The sequence below is a fragment of the Corythoichthys intestinalis genome, chromosome 9, assembly GCF_030265065.1.
Source record: "Corythoichthys intestinalis isolate RoL2023-P3 chromosome 9, ASM3026506v1, whole genome shotgun sequence".
Classification (NCBI taxonomy): domain Eukaryota; kingdom Metazoa; phylum Chordata; class Actinopteri; order Syngnathiformes; family Syngnathidae; genus Corythoichthys; species Corythoichthys intestinalis.
This window is the reverse complement of record NC_080403.1, coordinates 13422664-13443421: the sequence shown is the minus strand read 5'-3', so window position 1 is coordinate 13443421 and position 20758 is coordinate 13422664. Positions and strand designations below refer to the sequence as shown.

The window sequence follows — 20758 nt, the reverse complement described above, 5'->3', positions numbered from 1 at the left end:
GCATGTTTGTCTCGTTGATGGCAGCCAATGAGTTAACAGCGTGGAGCAGTTATTATTTCCCACACAGTCGAGGATATTTAGCTCCAAATCTCCTCCTCCTTCTTAGTTGGATTTGTCTCCCTCCCCACAACCATGCTTGCATGGGTTTTCTTGATATACCGTAATTTCCCGAATATAAGGCACACCCGTGTATAACGCGAACCCCAAATTTACTTGTAAAATCTAGGGAAAATTATTGTACCCGTGTATAACGCGCACCCTAATTTTAGCACCAATAAATAGAAGAATACAAGAAAACAGAGCTCTTGTACAGATCCAGAAATGTCATTTTACTGACTGCTGAAACACAGCACAAGCGTAGCACATTGGTAGTTCAAAACATTACCGTAAACTGACAATATGTACGGTAATAATATGATCTGATAACTTCTTGAACTTACCAGAATCCTGAAGAAAACAAAACAAATGTGACTTTTCTTTTAAAGGCTGCTGTATAACTTGTTCGTTTCATCATGATGACTAAATGTTTCCTCCATGGATTGATACGGTAAAATGAAAGTGCGAACGGAAGTCGGAAATCCGAAAGAGCTCATCGCTGTCACGCACCGTAATGGTCGGCAAAGGATCGCCGCATACATTTCTTAAACACAACATGGCCGTGTCAATATAAAAAAAAAATCGGTTTATATATATATGTGTGTATATATATGTATATATTACTGGTGTCAACAATAATCGATGCGGCGATGCATCCCGATGCGGGCCATGGACGATGCGATTCGATGCGGGCAACAAGCCGAATCGATTCAGCACATATTAAAATATATAACTCCGTTCAAAAATCTTCCAGTGATGCAATGGATTTGGTTTCCCCATTTGTATTATTATTCTCATGTTTACCTGTAGAGGGAGCTACTGTACAAGCAATGCAGGGGGGACGAGGAACTCAAATCTGCTTCCTCACGGGAGTAACGTCACAGACATGCGCAATTGCGCAGTGGCACTCGAGAAAGCAGAGATACAACATAACAACAATGGCTGAAGCGCAGAAAGAGGGAGCGCGAAAGATTATTGACGCACCAAAGACATTGAAAGCAGGCATATGGAGACATTTTGGCTTCTATGAGGTTGGTGGGAAACTTGACCAAACTTATGCGGTGTGTAAAAAATGAAAGGCTGCTACTGTGTGTTAAAAAAAAAAAAAAAAAAAAAAAAAGCCCTGGCCTCATTCAAAGCACTAATTAAATGCTGTGATGTTTTTTTATTATTTTTATATATATTACTATTTTCATTTGACTACAACCAGGAATGACACAAGAGCCTATAAAAAGGTGTTTAATGTCTGACCGCTTGTGTTGCCTCATGATTCACGAAAAATATGCTTTGCTTTAGCATTTTAATGCATCCCAGGCTTTAATGCATCGTGATGCATTGCCGAATCGAACCGAATCGAATCGTGGCCCTCTTAATCGAATCGAATCGAATCGTGGCCCTCCGAATCGTAATCGAATCGAATCGTGAGGGCAGTGCCGATGCACACCTCTAGTATATATACATATATACAGTTGTGGTCAAAAGTTTACATACACTTGTGAAGAACATAATGTCATGGCTCTCTTGAGTTTCCAGTTATTTCTACAACTCTGATTTTTCTCTGATAGAGTGATTGGAACAGATACTTCTTTGTCACAAAAAACATTCATGAAGTTTGGTTCTTTTATGACTTTATTATGGGTGAACAGAAAAAAAGTGATCAAATCTGCTGGGTCAAAAATATACATACAACAGCGCTAATATTTGGTAACATGTCCCTTGGCCATTTTCACTTCAATTAGGCGCTTTAGGTAGCCATCCACAAGATTCTGGCAAGCTTCTGGTTGAATCTTTGACCACTCCTCTTGACAGAATTGGTGCAGTTCAGTTAAATTTGATGGCTTTCTGACATGGACTTGTTTCTTCAGCATTGTCCACAAGTTCTCAATGGGGTTTAAGTCAGGACTTTGGGAAGGCCATTCGAAAACCTTAAAGCTGTAATGTGAAGTAAGGTTGGCCAACCATGTTTTTGAATAATATCAATGGCTAAACAGTTATAAGCATATTTTCTTTTTTTTTTTTTTTTTTAACGCAGCCCTTCCAGATTTTTTGTTTAACCCATAGCAACGCTCTTGACAACGAAAATGCTTTTCTTCGGCAATCTTCGGAAATTACGTCACACCAGGAAGTTTGAGGGAAGTCCGCCATAGACAGTGTTGTCACGGATTACTTTAAAAAGTAATTTAATTACTGATTGTTGATTACACCTAAAAAAAGTAATCTAGTTACTTTACTGATTACTTTATTATCAAAGTAACTAAGTTACTTTAAAAGTAACTTATCAGTTACGTTTTACCAATTTTTTTTCCTTTTGCTGCCTCAACATAAAAATACCTGAAAAATGTCATCGCGTGTAACTGAGTTTTTCACATAAGGCTTAATCTTTGAGTTAGCGGGGGTTTGATTTGTCGACCACCAGTGACTCGCCCTAGCTTAGCCATTCCGGAGCCCTAAAACTAACAAATAACTGACAAACTGCACAAAATTTGTTTTGAATCAACTCCAACGACTAATTAAACCCCCGCTAACTCCAAGATTAAGCCTAATTTAAAAAATTCTGAACTTCCCCTTTGAAATAAAGACCTAGCCGTTAAAATGTTGTCTCTAAAAGTTGTAAAGCATTAAAACAAACGATAAAAATTGATTAAATGAACAAAAATCCTACAACGTAAAGTTTTCATAATGGGTCAAAATCATTTTTCGAACAGATCATGAGACTAGCACCTCGGAGACTATCCTTTGCTTTGCTAAGCAGAAATTACACCAGAGGAGGCAAGATGGATATTTAGAATTTCTTTAAACCTAAGCTTTCAAACGCTGCCAACAACAACTTGAACAGTTGATTGAACTCGAACAGTGTCAAGATGTGTATATACATATATATACAGTATTGGCCAAAAGTTTGGAGACACCTCAAAGGTGGATACTTTGAAGAATGTAGAACGCAAAACCTGTTTTCAGTTATTTCACTTTTTTTGCCATTCCACATGTTCGTTCATAGTTTTGATGTCTTCAGTAAGAATATACAATAGTAGTGAAAATACTATATGAAACGCAAAAACCATGAAGTGTGTCCAAACTTTTGACTTTAGTTTCAGTGTTCAACATGCTTTTCCCCCAGTCCCACAAATGTAAAACTTCGCCTATGATTACAAACTCTTACTATAAAATGTACATAATTACACATATTATAAAGGCTGGTTACAAACTGTAGAAGTGCTGGCTGTCTCGTTACCTGTTGGCTTTGATTCGAGTTTTTTCGCATTGTGCTGTAATTCCAAGTGCTTCCTTGTTGAATTGGATGTCGAGTTTTTAGCGGTCGGCAGTCTTTCTGAGCCTGCGCAGAGTTTTCAACGCACGGAGATATTTTTGTCATCTTTACTGGACGGATATGTGAAGTAATGGCTGTATCTCCAGTGAGCAAATGCAGCCGTTTGTTGTATCTCTCCGGCTCCTTTACTGTTAGCATCCTGATAGGCAGCCACTAGCCAGGCAACGTTGTTGACCGCAGTGGCAGACGGCGCGCGCACAGGCAGCATGGTAAAACACGTGACCTGTTTTTTTTCCCCCCGATGAAAAAACGTGAGATGTGATGTCAATCCCAAACTCAAGCGCAGTATTTTCCTTTCAAATGCTCTTCGTACAAGATTACAATATTCTTCATTCTACATACAGTATGAGGCAACAACTAGATAGTAACGCACAGGCCCAGAGGAATCTAACTTTAATCAGATTACTGGCTTGGAAAAATTAACGTGTTAGATTGCTCGTTACTGAAAGAAAGTAATCAGCTGGCCATAGAACATTATTGTTTGTTGCATTGATGCCACGGCGGTGTGTGGCGATGTTTTGTTCTCACTCAAACGAAAAGTTGTATGAGTGGCCAAAGGATAGCAGGGCACGTAAATGGACATCTTTCTTTCGCACGAAGCGAATGAATTTCATGCCATCATCGAGTAGTGTTCTCTGCTGCAAACACTTCGAAGATGCCTGCTTCCTTAACCGGTCTGCTTATGATCAAGGATTTGCCAAAAAGTAAGTGTGATTTTTGGATAGATGACTGATGACCTTGTCAAAGCAGAGCTGCCAACTGTTGTGGAATGAACAGTATAAGCTAGCAACGTTAGCCGAAAGTTAACTCGTGGCAATCCCCGATCATAGTTGTTGTTGCGTTCGCTAGGTTAAGCGTGTTTAAATTGTGCGTCATCTACGATTTTGTCCGAAAGGGTTAATCCACTGTCAATCGGGAAAGGGGTGTGGATGTGCACGTAAGCGGGTCGGCGTCGCGGTAATTCACGGTCACGTTGCAGTAAGAGACACACACCGCCGGTGAGTTTGTGCACATGTATTTGTATTATGTATTTCCACCTTCATGCTTCTAGCATTGCATTGCATTTGTACGGTTCGGCGTTTCTTTCACGGTGATCGCTTGATAGCCTTCTAGTTTGTTTCGCGAGAGCCGCTGACAGGTGACAATTTAGCGTGTTGACATTGAGTCAACCTCGCAGCGAATCAGCGAGCGTGCAGGTCACGCAGTGAATCATGGGAAATGTAGTCTCGGGACAACGCTGAAGTGGTGCTTTGTAATCTGTTCGCTTGTGTGAAAAAACTACATTTCCTCACGCCATTAGACGCCACTTTGTTTTCTTATTGTTGCCACAATAAAGTGGAGAAAGCCATCGACGACTGTGATATAGTGGATATTATTTAGTTGTAGTACGGGAGTTCACCAGTAGAGGGTACGCATGTCATTTAGATGTGTTATTGTTTGTGCCTTACTCCTTGACTAAAAGAGAGAAAAGTTGTTGTTCAGAGTCACTTGGCAAGATGTTGAGTAAAGTTGTAAAAGCCAATAAAGGTGTCGTGTGGGTCACTCGGTCAAAATATAACAACGACTCATCTCCTTCTTTCCCCCCAACATTTTTATATTATTATTTTATATGCACGAGAGCTGCCGGATCTGCCAAAATGAACATGAAGTCTGATAATTTTTTTTTTCAACAACGTCATCAGATAGACAAAAACTTAAAATTATGTGCAAATGCCTGCATCTTCACTTCATGAAAATAATAACAGCCTATATCTTACCAATGTTGTAATCTCGATGGGTCTTGTATCCATTCCATGTCAGGTAGTCTAGGCACATTGTTTGCATCCTGAATCGCGTCTGGCTAATACATGTTAGGTCCAACATAAAATTCCAAGCTCCTCTTCTTCCTCCAACTCTTCAGATACTTGGATCTCCTCCCTTGCGCTCGATCTATCGCTTATATCGCTGTTTGAATCATTGTTTGAAGGGCTTTGTATGGCGGCCGTATGTATGGAGGTGCCATCGCGTTCCCGGTGTGACGTATCACTTCCGGGTTCGTCCCCTTTCAGGCTCGAACTTCAGAAACGCGATTATTTTGTCAAATATACAACATATAAATTATTTTTTCATGCTTTATTTTTTGGACAATGTTTAATTACTTTACTTGTGACTAGAGCTGAAACGAATACTCGAGCAACTCGAGTAACTCGAGTTTAAAAACTGATCCGAGTAATTTTATTCACCTCGAGTAATCGTTTATTTTGACAGCTCTAAGCATCACGTTTTGCTCGGACTACTTTTAATGCGGGACAACGCGCTGATGTCACGTGCGTAGAGGAAGAAGCAAAAAAAACAAACTTACTGCAGCCGACAACCGCTACAAACGACGCCGACGTTGCTAAATACTAGCCCACACATGCTACGTTAGTTGCAGCTAGCGTCTGATGAGTCTCATAGAGATCACATGTACAGTGCTGCTCAAAAGTTTGTGAACCCCCTCAACATTTTGGAATTTTCTATTATTTCAACCTGATTTCCTAATCAATCAATTCAGTAGTTTTTTGTTGTTGTTTTTTTAACAGTTGTGTTGTCGAGACTAAATTAAAAAGAGTTTTCATCAACTGATGTAGGTGCAAAATTGAACTGTTTGGTCACAACCAAAACCGCCATGTCTGGCGAAAAGTCAACACTGCATACCACCAAAAGAACCTTCTCCCAACAGTGAAGCATGGAGGTGGGAATGTCAAGATCTGGGCTTGCTTTTCATCCTCAGGACCTGGACAACTCCACATAGTCCAGGGAATCATGAATTCTGAGGAATATTGTCAAATCCTAGAACATAACCTGACGCCATCTGTTTTGAAGTTAAAGCTTGGCAGAAGTTGGATCATGCAACATGATAATGATCCAAAGCATTCCAGCAATACAACCAAGGAATGGCTGAAAAAGAAGAAGATTCGTGTTCTGGACTGGCCCAGTCAAAGTCCTGACCTAAATCCCATTGAAAAGCTGTGGCGGGACCTGAAGCGAGCAGTTCATGCCAGACGCCCATCAAACCTCTCTCAACTGACTGCGTTCTGCAAGGAAGAATGGGCAAAAATCCCCCAAAGTAGATGTGAGAGGCTGATTAGTCACTACAGAAACCGTTTGGTTGAGGTAATCTCTGCAAAAGGAGGCGCAATATCCTATTAACTGAAGGGGTTCACATACTTTTGCACACATGATATCTGAGTTTTTCTTAAATCAACCACTTTTGTTAAATAAAGAATGACAATATAACTATTTCTTTTGTTTCAGTCCATTATTTGGAATGTCAGTATTGTGGATTTGGGTATAACTTAACATTTAATAAGGTTATTTTAGTTTTTTTTACAAAAAATCTGACCATCGCTGTGGGGTTCACAAACTTTCGAGCAGCACTGTATGTTGAACTAGATGCACAATGACGGACTAGGCCGCGTCTGGGCAGCGTTAGCAAACAGCCGCCATCTTAAAGCAGTAGAGCGCTAAGCGCTAATAAAGAGCGCTAAGCGCTAATATATAAAATTAACGTTACTGTCGCTACTAGCTCATCTTACGTTAGCCCTGCGGAGGGCTAGGTTTCAATTAATTAAGGCAAGGCAAGGCAAATTTATTTATATAGCACAATTTAACACAAGGCAATTCAAAGTGCTTTACATCACATGAAGACCATAAAAATCACATTTAAATCAACACAACGTAAAAACCAAGACAAAAGATTGCATTTAATCACAGATTAAAAATAAATAAATAAAAATAAAATAAAAATAAAGCAAAAACTACTACTACTAATAATCATTGAAATCAGCAATAGAGATAAGCACAGGAGGAATAGAAGGCAGGTAGATTGAAATATATAGACAGTTATGGATATGCAGTGCTAAACAAAAGCGTTTTTAGCCCTGATTTAAAGGAGCTAACAGTTTGAGCATACTTCAGACGTTCGGGTAACTTGTTCCAGAGGTGAGGAGCATAATAACTAAATGCTGCCTCACCCTGCTTGGTTCTTGTTCTTGGAACATGCAGAAGACCCGTTCCAGACGACCTTAGGGGTCTAGATGTCTCATAGGAATCTAACAAGTCAAGCATGTATTTTGGTCCAAGGCCATTAAGACCACTTTCGATGCGTGGCTAACGTGTCTTACATACAGGCTTTAACATAACATAGCGTTGTGGAGTGATGAGGGTGTCAAATGAAAACTCAATAATGCTAACTATCAATTTTAGCTCAGTAGTCATTGATGGATAAAACACCAAGTAGCACTAGTCCCTAATGTGCTCCAATACAGCCTGTATCATACATTTATTTTGAACAGTGCAAAAACTCAAAATCCTATCAGGACTTACAGTTTAGACTAACTTAAAACTTAACTAGAACTTAAAAATGGCTTGACACAAATAGAAATTCAATTGAAAAACGTGGGAAAAAATCCTAACTTTTTAGTGATGTGTGTTATCAAGCGTAAAGGCATTTTTAGGGGTATATATATATATATATATATATTAGTTTTTAAAAATAAGATCTAAAGGTTTTTTAAGTGAAAGCAGTGAATTAGTTTTTTTTTTTTTTTTTTTTTTTTTTTTAATTCTAGTTACATCTGAGATGCAATTGTTGGCTGTTTTCAACAATATACATAAAAAATAAAGACATTGATTGACTGAAAATGATAAAATGTCTTGTTTTCTCATGTATATCTATAATTGCTCTTCACCTAAAAATATATTTGTTTTATCCGATTACTCGATTAATCGATAGAATTTTCAGTCGATTACTCGATTACTAAAATATTCGATAGCTGCAGCCCTACTTGTGACCCTATTTGGCACGTGAAGAAATTACTTCACATTACTGCTTTAATTCTAGCCTGATTTAGCCATTCCATTAACACTTTTGATGTGTGTTTGGGGTCATTGTCCTGTTGGAACACCCAACTGCGCCCAAGACCCAATCTTCGGGCTGATGACGTTAGGTTATCTTGAAGAATTTGAAGGTAATCCTCCTTCTTCATTATCCCATTTACGCTCTGTAAAGCACCAGTTCCATTGGCAGCAAAACAGCCCCACAGCATAATGCTACCACCACCGTGCTTGATGGTAGGCATGGTGTACTTGGGGTTAAAGGCCTCACCTTTTCTCCTCCAAACATATTGCTGGGCATTGTGGCCAAACAGCTCGATTTTTGTTTCGTCTGACCACAGAACTTTCCTCCAGAACGTCTTATCTTTGTCCATGTGATCAGCAGCAAACTTCAGTCGAGCCTTAAGGTGCCACTTTTGGAGCAAGGGCTTCCTTCTTGCACGGCAGCTTCTCAGTCCATGGAGATGCAAAACACGCTTGACTGTGGACACTGACACCTGTGTTCCAGCAGCTTCTAATTCTTGGCAGATCTGCTTTTTGGTGATTCTCGGTTGAATCTTCACCCTCCTGACCAATTTTCTCTCAGCAGCAGGTGATAGCTTGCGTTTTCTTCCTGATCGTGGCAGTGACAAAACAGTGCCATGCACTTTATACTTACAAACAATTGTTTGCACTGTTGCTCTTGGGACCTGCAGCTGCTTTGAAATGGCTCCAAGTGACTTTCCTGACTTGTTCAAGCCAATGATTCGCTTTTTCAGATCCATGTATGTATATTTTTGACCAAGCAGATTTGATCACTTTTTCTGTTAACCCATAATAAAGTCATAAAAGAACCAAACTTCATGAATGTTTTTTTGTGACAAAGAAGTATCTGTTCCAATCACTCTATCGGAGAAAAATCAGAGTTGTAGAAATAACTGGAAACTCAAGAGAGCCATGACATTATGTTCTTCACAAGTGTATGTAAACTTTTGACCACAACTGTAAATATATATATATATATATATATATATATATATATTTCTGTCTCCATCCATGTACTCGTGTATAATGCGCACCATGATTATACAAGTTGATCTTGGGGGAAAAAAGTGCGCGTTATATTCGGGAAATTACGGTAAACCATCTTTCAAGCATTGTCAAAAAATCCATCATTGACTTGATGAGTCATAATCGTCTAATCACACAGCACCATTTTTTGTTATCAATTATGTTCTCTGAAATAAAATCCACCAGTGTATGTAACTCATGAGTACAATTGGGAGCCTAGTGGAAGATGATTCTAAACTGTTGTGTAGACTAGGGGTGTGACAAAATATTGAAATGGTGATATATCGTGATATTTTGTATCCCAAAAGGGTATCGATATGCACTTGTCAAGAATCGAGATATCGTTTTAAAAAGGTGTCAATACCCCCCCCCCCCCCCCAAAAAAAAAGGAACCATCAAGTTGCTACCAAAATCTTATTAGTGTCTCAGTTAATCCATTTAGACTGGGAAACGTTCGTTCATTCAAAACCAGAGCATTCAGCAATGTTTCCCACCAATGAACGAGACTGCGGCCCGCCACAGTTTCGTTTGCCCCCCCGCCGAAAAAAAAAAAAGATAATAATCAGATGCGTCAGTCAGCCGATTACACAGCTGTAGCCCACTCCACTCTACTACCCGCGCGAGCGTGCACACACACAGACACACGCGCCAACTAGTCGCGCTCATAGACGGGACTACTAGCCTGGTACACCAGACTCATAGCTGTGCGATGCAGGCATGAAAACCTCTCACCTTTCGGCGAAATTCGCCGTTTTGAAGTCAAAAAGGGCATGAATTGCGTAGATCCGAGGAGAATTTCTTTTGGGGGGGGTCGGGAGGTTTTATTTAATTATTATTATTATTATTATCATCATGTGATTAACTTAGTATGTAAACTGAGCACTTAAGAAATCGGTTCTTTAAAAAAGTGACACTTGGACAGTCAGCAAATCCTTCTAGATGCTTTGCTGACGAGAACCAATCATCGGCCCAAGCTGCGTTCCATTATTCCAAACGCGCGCACTCCTTACGTGTACATGGAGTGCTCGGAGAGCCTTTGGTTGCATTGCAAAGCTGCGAAAACAAAAAGCAGGCCTTATCCACACCGGGGCAGACCAGAGCGCAGCATATAAACTTGCCTGTATTTGCCAGAAGATTGAATTTGGTGAGTAATGGTTTCAATCGTTTTCACATTTTGCGATATAAAAAAGTTACTGCCATTCGTTGAAGCTTGCGTTGAACACTGCCAGAGCTAGCCAAATCTTCCATGAAAAAAAATAGCTCCTGTTAAATTGGCATCAAGCTTGTGTATTTAGCGGTAATATAAACGAAGAAACACACTGTTGAGTCAAATTAAGCGGCATGCTCTCGGATGGAGAGGGCGCCTCGCATCGCATCACTCCCGTCGTCTGCCTGAGACGCGTTATTTTCGGCTGGAACTTGAGCTGACGGCCGGTGTCGGCATAACACCGGCCCGACGAGTGGTGGGAATGACTCTTGCTTCTTAAAGCTTTTCAGAAATACAGGGATCCCTCGTTTTTTGCGATTAATGGGGACCAGAACCCGCCCCAATAAGTGAAAACCGCGAAGTAGCGCCCCCTCTCCCATTTTTTTGTGCGTGTTCAATGTATTTTATTCAGATTTTACATTGGAAAAAAGATACATATATATGACATGTTTTTTCACTTTTTTCACCAAAGTATCATTTATAAATGGTTTTCAAGCACTTCAAAATGTAAGAATTATGATAAGTTTTAAACATGTTACTGCCCCACCGAATTATTTTTGAACAAGAATAAAGTAGTAAGAAAATGCTTGGCTTTATTAAATGCTTCATAGTGAGTCTACTCAAACCCTCTCAGGCTTTGTTAAACGGTGATTGACACATGTGCAAAGTTTTTTTTTTTTTTTTTTATATATATTTTATTGTTTGAAGCAACTTATTTGATTGAATAATAAAGACACAAATGTCCTAGCCAAAATGTGGCCCAAACGCAAAACAACATTACTTAATGGAAAAAAAATTTTCAATCAAGAAAAATAGTTTTCAAATGCTTTTTTTGTCTCAAATTTATTTTTGCAATCAAAAAATTTTTTTTTATTGAAGTGACTTTTTCGGGATTAAAAGTATATACTGTATTTTGATTGAAGCAACTTTGTTTTTGATAGAAGTAACTTTTTTTTTTGATTGAATAATCAAAACACAAATCTACCTCCATCGTTATTGAGAGAGAAAGAAATTAAGAAAGCTTTAAAACTAAAAGCCACCGGGGAGTCTGTTTTTTTTTTTAATTATTATTATTATTTTTTAATATTTATATTTCATTACATAGACATGCCTCGTAGGGAAAGGAGATTGAGGGATAAAAAAAGGAGTTGGATGAGGCTGCTAAAGGCAGTGGATACCTCATCAGCTGGGTGAATAGCAGACCTGGTAAGAACAAGTTTGCAAGGATAGTTGGGTATTAAATACAATTCTAAACACAATTACAATGTTATTTTTCTATAAGATTTTATGTCATTGCTTTATTAATCATTAGGTGCTAGAGTTGTTAAGTATGGATAATAATGAAATAATAGTTTTGAGAAAACTGTGCTGTTGGTGGCTCAGTGACCATCTGATGTGGTTTGTTCTCAGATGAACAAGTTGAGGAAGGAAGTTTTGATGCAGAGGTTGAAGGAAGAAAAGAGGCAGACCGACTGAGCCACAGCCAGAAAGTGTTGATGACAGTTTTGATTTCTATTCACTGTTGCCCCCTCCCAATTAAAGTATGTCACAGTCGCTGCCAATTATTATCTAAAGCTGGTTAAAATTGAAGTTATGTTGTTTTAAGGTGTATTAAATACTTGTTCATGTGCCCCTTTTGATCTACGAGCACCCGCCCCTCCACCGGTCTCTGCACGGCCCTGCTGAAACACAGTGTGGGTCGACAGACCTCAATATTTTGTTGGGGTGTACAGTGTACTGGAACATATTTCCTCCACACCCTTCTCACCTTTTTAACCCCAGACCCATTTTCATGCCTGGCTATGAGAGTATGAGTCTGGCAGAAAAATTCAGCAGAAAAAAATTTCTAGGGCGGAGCCAGCCACAGCAAATAGACAGCGGAGCGGACCAATCAGCGACGGGCTGACGCGACGTCGGTAAAGCGACAAGAAACTAGCGATAGACATTTTAACATATTCAACATGGCTAGCGCGAGACAGACTGTTGGTTTTAGCGACTCGATGTGTTTTTGGTCATGTAAAACCGAATTTACCGCGGATTGGAACATATTGCCGCTGAGTCTGGTGTACCAGACTACGGGACTACTATCTGCTACATTCTGCTGCATTTGGCGTGATCCGGTGACACCGCATACAGCAATTTATATTACATTCAGTGGTCTCAAAATGCCCTAAAGAGATACACCAGGCTTGAAAATGTACACACACACACCCTACCCCGAGGGTCAGAGACCCTCCCACCACTGTCTCCTAAAATCCTGTGGGAAACACTGATTCAGTCATTTGGTCCGGTTTTCGAGGCATTTACCGGTCACTTGCTGTTCATTTTAGGGCATTTAAAGGTCATTTCCTGTTGAGTTTGAGTCACTGCCTATTTATTTGGGTGATTCCCAGGTCACTTCCTGTTCTGTAACTCAAAATAAACAGGACGTGACTGAAAATCAACAGGTAAATGACCTTAAATGGCCCAAAATTACCTCATTGCCTGGCATTGGCTGCCACTGACAGCCATAGACGTTCAATCCGTTTGAAGTGGAAGGGATGGCAGCGAATGAATGAATGTTCATTCGCTGCCACCCTCCAACTTCAAATGGATTGGACGTCTAATAGTGATGAACTCATTCCAATTCACAGCAGAAGCTTGTTTTTCTGTTTATTAGTTGTTTGTAGAATATCTTAGAATGATTTCCTGACCAATGTATCGATAATAGTTGTATCGCCATATCATCGTTATCGTGAGCTTTGTATCGAAAATCGTATCATATCGTGAGGTACCAAGAGGTTCCCACTCCTATGTAGAACATTGCCATTCATATGTTATGAAAGCATGTTGGAAACATTTAACCAAAGTTGTGTGCTTTCAAGGTAAAAAGAATAATTTATATTGCCATATGTTAGCCAGCTTCTCTGTAATCATTAGTTGATACATACGTAAAGGGATAGACAACTTTTAGTCAAGTCCATGACCTAGCATAAGTGAATTTCATGTGAAAGACAGTTACACAAAGTTATTATGTCAACTGCAAATTCCTTAAAGGGCAACTGAAGAGCTGTGTTTTACTCAGTTGAATTGTATTAAATGCATCATTCGCTGTCTCAAAAAGTCACATTTAAAAAAAAAAAAAAAAAATTGCCCGCGTAGTTTTTGAGTTATGGCCATAGCAACACCATAGCAACGAGGGACGCGCCGCCCTGCCGACCGCTACCTGATGACGTAACTTCCAGGGAGCCTCGCCACCACTCTGAACACGGAAATATAGCACCATGCTATCCTCGCCATATATTGCAAACATTTTCCAGGTTTTACTCGCGAGATTCGTCATGCCATCTCGATGTGTAGCGATGAATGATTCTGATTCAACATAAAACTGGTATTAAAGATGTTCCGATAGGGTCCGATCACGTCATTTTCAAAATATCTGAATCGGCAAAAAAATATCGGACATGCCTTTTTTATACAGTATATTTAAATCGTTTTCTAATTGTATACAACGTTACAGACAAAATGTCTTACACTTATCCAGAGTAGTTTTGGCTTAAAGTAGGGCTATCAAATTTATTGCGTTAACGACGGTAATTATTTTTTCTTAATTAATCACATTAAATAATTAACGCATGCGCTGCATGACCCACTCACGCATTGTCGCGTTCAATCTATAAAGGCGCCATTTTACCAATATATAGAGCTAAACGCAGCGTATAATGAGTAGAGATAATTTTGACAGCCTTTGGAGCCTTTTTTTATTTGGCTAAAGCCTTACATTCCCTCTCTCAACAATTAAAATTAACGCGGGAGGCAATGTGGGGAAGAAAGGTAGTAGTTGATCATTTTCTTAACACCCTATGTTCTTTCCCAACGCAGAGAAGATATATCAATTGGTGCCCCTATGCACAGTCATGGTTGCACTTCCCATCATGCATTTGGGTTGAATGGCTTCAGTATCATTTACTGAAAGCTCAACAAATACACTAGATGGCAATATTTAGTCACAATATACAAAGTCACATTTATCCTTTAACAATTACAAGTCTTTCTATCCGTGGATCCCTCTCACAGAAAGAATGTTAATAATGTAAATGCCATCTTGAGGATTTATTGTCATAATAAATAAATACAGTACTTATGTACCGTATGTTGAATGTATATATTTGTCCGAGTTTTATTCATTTTTTTCTTAATGCATTGCCAAAATGTATATGATCGGGAAAAATTATCGGGAATGAGTGGAATTGAATCGGGAGCAAAAAAAAAGCAAATGATCGGGAAATATCGGGATCGGCAGATACTCAAACTAAAACGATCGGGATCGGATCGGGAGCAAAAAAACATGATCGGAACAACCCTATCTGGTATCATTTATTATTGTGGCCTATTGAATATTGTTTCAGAATGTAATATAATTACATTATATACCAATAGAAGACATTAAACAGTCAACAAAATATGTCAATGCTGTTTACAATTTATGGTTTTATTTTTTTAATGTAATTCATGCCCCTGTCAGTGCTTCAGCCTCCTTAAGTTTGGCTCTCACGTCTGGGATCTCCTGACGACACAGGCATACTCTTGGAAGGGTAATTACTGGAAGGTTTACAGCAACACCTGGAAAATAAAATCGTATTGTCATTTATTTTGAAAAATCAGTAACATATATCATTTATCTAGCCACATTTGGGCTAGCTTTACCATATTTAGAACTGATTCGTGTCCCATAACCTAATATCCAGTTTTAGCTATGTGGAGAGCATGGAAAATATATACAACCATGTAATCGCATTCTCTCAAATAGAAAAATCACGATGCTGGACTTAGGCTTACCACTCACTCTCCCGTTCGTGAAGTGTCGAGCTGTGTCAAGTAAATCGTCGTCATCTGACGCCTCAGGTTCAAACATGTAAGGATTAATTGTAGATCATCTTTCCTGGGAGCCTTTGCCATCGGTAGTGTCACGAAAGAGCGAATGGTTACCTTTTTGGAAATATCACTGATAGAGTCGTTGCTGCTATGCTAGCTGTGGATACTAGTCTTCTGTTGCGTCGGGGAATTTACGTCACACTTCCGGGTTTGGGAAGGGACATTTAACGGAGTGAAAAAAAAACAAAAACAAAAAACGCGACTTATCCTTGCAATTACATGTTGATAATGTCATGGTTGTTTTGACAAACTCGTCCAAAGTTTATATTCGTAAAATTACACCAAAATCCAGAAAGCTCTTCAGTTGCCCTTTAAAAGACTTATATTGGAGAAAATAATGCTTAAACGCAAAAAAAAATAAATAAATAAAATAAAAACTAAAAAACAGCTCTTTTGAAGACAGCCATTTTCTGACATTGGTGATACCACCACACAGTGATAGACTTGAGCACTGGCCTATGTGATAATGAGTGTCATTGGCATCGCAATGAAGACCGGGCAATCTGGGACGCATGCATTTGATTGGTTAATATAGCACTAACATTGCACTGTGGTCGGTCAGTTCGCTGGTCCTTAAAAAGTCTTAAAATGTCTTAAATTCAAAATCTGGATAATGAAGCTCTTAAATTGTTGTGGATTTAATGGAAAATTTCAGTATTAAATTTCCAGATGATGCATTTAATGCCAGTCATCTGCTGTAAAACCTTTTATGGTATATTTGTTTTATTCATAGCTATGAACTAGATAGGAGAGTTTGTGATAATTATATGTTATAGGAGACGTTGTCCAAAACCTGGCGACAGCGTCAGCAAAATCTTCCATTAAAATAGTGTTAGTTCACTGGCTGCCATTGGTGATGGCGCAAGACATCCAATTCATTTTGACTGGATTGGATGTTGAGCTCTGTCAATAGCGTTAAAACCATAGCATTCACAGTTTTTGGTGGGCCTTTACAGGTCAGTCCCTGTTCATTTTTGGGCATTTACAGGTTACTTCCTGTTGAATTTGAGTCACCTTCTATTCATTTGATTACATTCTTGAGTCACTTCCTTTTCAGTAACCCAAAATCAACAGGAAGTGACGTCAAATGCCCCAAAATGAACTCATCGCCTGGTATTGGCAGCGAATGAACACGTTCATTTGCTGCCATCCCTCCCACTTCAAACAGATTGGACGCCTATTATTGATAAACTCATTCAATTTCACAGCAGAAGGATGAAAATAACTTGGTTTTGTGTATTACTGTATTGGCCAGAATATAAGACGGCCCTGATTATAAAACGAGCCCCTCTTTTTCTAGACTCAAGTCTGAAAAAAGACTTTATGAACAGCAAATTAATTTTTCTACAGAAAATAATTCCAGTACATCTGAAACAAATGATTATAACAATATATTTGAGAGAAGCATGCTATTTTGCCTAATTCAAATCTTAATATCTGAACATTTAAAAATGTAAACTAAAGTGCAATAACATTCGTAAATGAATGGCTTCTGGTTTTTGAAATGTAAATAAACCAATCTATTGTGATAAAACAACAAAATTGCAATAACTGCAATAACCATCAAAGTGAGGTGTAGCTGTAACTGTAGTCTTGAAACAAATCTGAATAAGGAAAAACTTTGCAATAAAATAATGCAAACTGGTTAAACTTGAGAGTAGCTGAGATCTGTCATGACAGAACATTACTCAAGTTCAGCATTCGCTTCAATGATATTTGGCGCCATTTAGCGCCGTGAATGGGTATAATGTCTAGACCGCGAATATAAAACGACCCCCACTTTTTCAGTCTTATTTCAATGCAAAAAACACTGTCTTATATTCGGGCCAATACGGTAGTTGTTTGTAGAATGATTTCCTGACCCATGTATCGATAGATGTCCTATCACCATATCGTGACATGGTCGTTATTGTGTGCCTTATAAATCATGTTGTACACATTTTTGTGACATGTTTTGGACTTAAATATTTTTAAGGTCTTAAAACTGTCATATAAAGCATACAATTTCACTTTTAAAGGGGCGCTCGGACCTTGCATTTTCCCCACTACTGCACATCAAAAAGATTCTTTTTCAATTTGTTAACCAAGATTAAAGAAGAAAAAAAAAATTTGACCTGCTATGCAGATATGTGGAGGTCACACGTACTCGTATACACATATACACTATACATATACTGTACATAGGCTGAAGTAGGCCACAATATTGTTGTTGTCATAAAATTGGGCCTTGTTTATTTATTTATTTTTTAATTATTGGTCATTGTATTTTACATTTGATTTTTTTTTTCCCTTAATGAATGGATAAATGTATTACTTCATAAAATGTTATTAAAAACAAAATGAAATTAAAATGACTAAAAGCAAATACACTCTGGTTATGGGCCCCAGTAACTTTTTTCAAATTTTTTTAAATGAATGCCCATAAAGGGGTAATCATTGCTCTTACCTATAAAATTCTCATAGGAAATGCAATCAAATGTTGGAACACTGCCTACCACACATCCAATGCTCCATCATTATTGTTTGTAACAACATTTTCCTTATAATCAGTTGGTCACTACTTTCTTCCTTCCAAATTGTCCACAGGTGCAGACTCTCACAGCGATGCCAGCTCAGGAAGCGGCGGCCTCCCTTGGGACAGCCGAGAGACATCCCTGGCCGCGTCCACGGCTGCCTCCTTGGCTTCATCTCTCCCTCTAAGGGACGTGGAGGACGCGCAAGGAGACGCTAAGCGTAGAGACGGCAGCGAGCGAGGCTCCGAGGACTCGCTGGCCAGCGGCTCGTCCTTCGAGGAGCTCGACATGGATCAAGAGGAGCAGGCAGGAAAGGAGGAGGAAGAGGTCCCCGAGTGCGGTGATAAAAAATCGGATGAACTTTTGCAAGAAGAGAAGGCAGAGAAGTTGCCTTCAGTGGACGACGGCAAGGAGTGACGATGTATAGAGAGAAGGGATGTTAGCCACTTAATGGTGGCATGCTTGAGAGAGAGAGTCAGTTATTATTGTTGTTGCTGGTTATCTGTTGCCATGTTACCATGTTGCTGGATTTCAAACCCATTTACACCATATTTGAATATTTCTGTTCACTCTAATCTCATTAAAATTTTACATACTCATACTCAAATCAAGTGTAGTCGCTTACACAACATCCTGTACCTGGTGGCCTCACCCAAAAAAAAAAAAAAAAAAACGTAATGACAGACTATTTCTTTTGACAAGTAGTTGTTCTCACTTTTGATTGTCATTTTTAGGAAAGCATTCTTTTTACAACATTTTATGAATGAACTTTTGGTTTGCAGTGTTGCAGTCAAACCTAAGTTCACAAACTTAGTTCATTCCACCTATTGCGAAGATTGCACTTGTTTGCAGTTGTCTGCCTATGTAAATGCATCAAGAAATTAGAAGTCTTCAAAAAGCGTACATACTGAAATAATGGTGTGTGGTGGTAGTGTAAGGGAATTAACTTACTTTGCGTGTCACCTGATATCGCTGATGTAGATAGATGAATAACAAAAGCACTTTTTGTAGTAAACAACTTTTGGACCAATTAAGTGAAATTGGATCATATCCCATGCAGTGTTGGGAGCCCCTGCAAAAAATTGTGTGGGTGTACCTAATGAAGAGGTGCACATTCAGTCATCAGTATTCTTTTGTTAATTTTATTTGTAGCATTGTAGCCTAAGTCCAGTCAATCATCACCATAAATGACTGTGACAGATTGAAAATTATGTACAGCACATGGTTGTGTATGTGTGTGTATAATAATAAAAAAAAGAAAAATGCAAAGGTCCTCTCGTTGCAGTTTGTTGCACTAATCTAAATTAAGTCACGAGTATTTCTTGAGAGTGCATCTTGTCTGTAAGAGTTATTACACAGAGCCCCACTAGCTGAACACAATTGCTTTTGTGGTGCAGTGTGGGCGGTGTTTGCAGACATTGTTGCTCATTGATTAGCTTCTTGTAACTTATTAGGCTCAATTGAAGTCACTTACTCTTTATAGTTAAGACAGCAGCTCAACGGCTAGATAAATAGGGATTGGTTCCTGACATGGAAAAAGGTAATGCACTTAGAGACCGTTGTAGTGGCGAACTATGAGCACTACACCTGCGACCAAAGTTTTTGAGTCATCCAACTGAATTTGTGAAATGTCTCAAAAGAATTGAACACAGGTGTACTATAACAGAAAATATAACAGGTTTTACCCATGCATTAGGTGACTATTATACTTACTCTAACAAGGCATACATGAGAAACTGATTTTCATTCAAATTGTACTTTTTCAATGATGTGCAAAAAAAAAAAAAAAAAAAAAACATTAACAAACATAAGTACAAATGACATTACTCACGGTGAAATGCGAAAAACAACCATTGACTTTTTTTTTTTTTTAATAACGAAATAAATAAGTAGACTAACATAGGTAAATGAACAAAAAAAAAAAAATCCAAAGTGCACATGAACTCTAATGAATCACATTTGAGACAAGCATTTCTGGACCTCATTGCAGTAAAAAAAAAAAAAAAAAGTTTAAAACCTTATTATGTTTGATCTCACTTTAGTTATATTTCAGTGTGGAAAAAATCCCACATAAAGAAATAAAGATTTGACATCAAATAATGTGTGTCACAATTATTAGCACCCCTGGTGTTAATACTTTGTACAACCCCCCTTTGCCAACAAAACAAGGTCTGGGGGCAACAGATTTTGATTTAAAATGTCCTGGTAAGATTGAGCTTTTTGGACCCGAACACTCTAAGTGGGTCTGGCGTGCCACGAAAGATGCGCATGCTGAAAAGCACCTCATACCCACTGTGAAGTATGGGGGTGGGTCAGTGATGCTGTGGGGCTGTTTCGCTTCCAAAGGCCCTGGGAACCTTGTTAGGGTGCATGGCATCATGAATGCTTTGAAATACCAGGACATTTGAAATCAAAATCTGTTGCCCTTTGCCTGAAAGCTGAAGATGGGTCGTCACTGGGTCTTTCAGCAAGACAATGACCCTAAACATATGGCCAAATCTACACAGAAATGGTTCACTAGACACAAAATCAAGCTCCTCTCATGGCCATCTCAGTGCCCAGACCTTGTTTTGTTGGCAAAAGGGGGTTGTACAAAGTATTAACAGCAGGGGTGCTAATAATTGTGACACACATTATTTGATGTCAAATAATTATTTCATGATGTGGGATTTTTTCCCCACTGAATAAATGCACTTGTATTGAAGGTTGGATTAAATCTCTTTTTTTCCATTAAGGTCCCATATTATTTGAATAAAAAAAAATAATAGAAGCTTAAAAAAACATCTTAACCAG

At 38.7% G+C, this 20758-nt stretch overlaps 1 protein-coding gene across 2 annotated transcripts in view; it reads left to right on the top strand.

Annotated features, from left to right (window-relative positions):
* The window catches only part of tex264a (testis expressed 264, ER-phagy receptor a), a 178123-nt gene extending 158336 nt beyond the window's left edge, over positions 1-19787 (top strand). For both annotated transcript variants that reach the window (XM_057845517.1, XM_057845516.1), the window contains one exon: positions 18039-19787. In XM_057845517.1, coding sequence (XP_057701500.1) covers positions 18039-18382 — 344 coding nt within the window. In that variant the 3' untranslated portion in view covers positions 18383-19787. The remainder of the gene's footprint in view (positions 1-18038) is intronic.
* Positions 19788-20758: the final 971 nt, after the last annotated feature.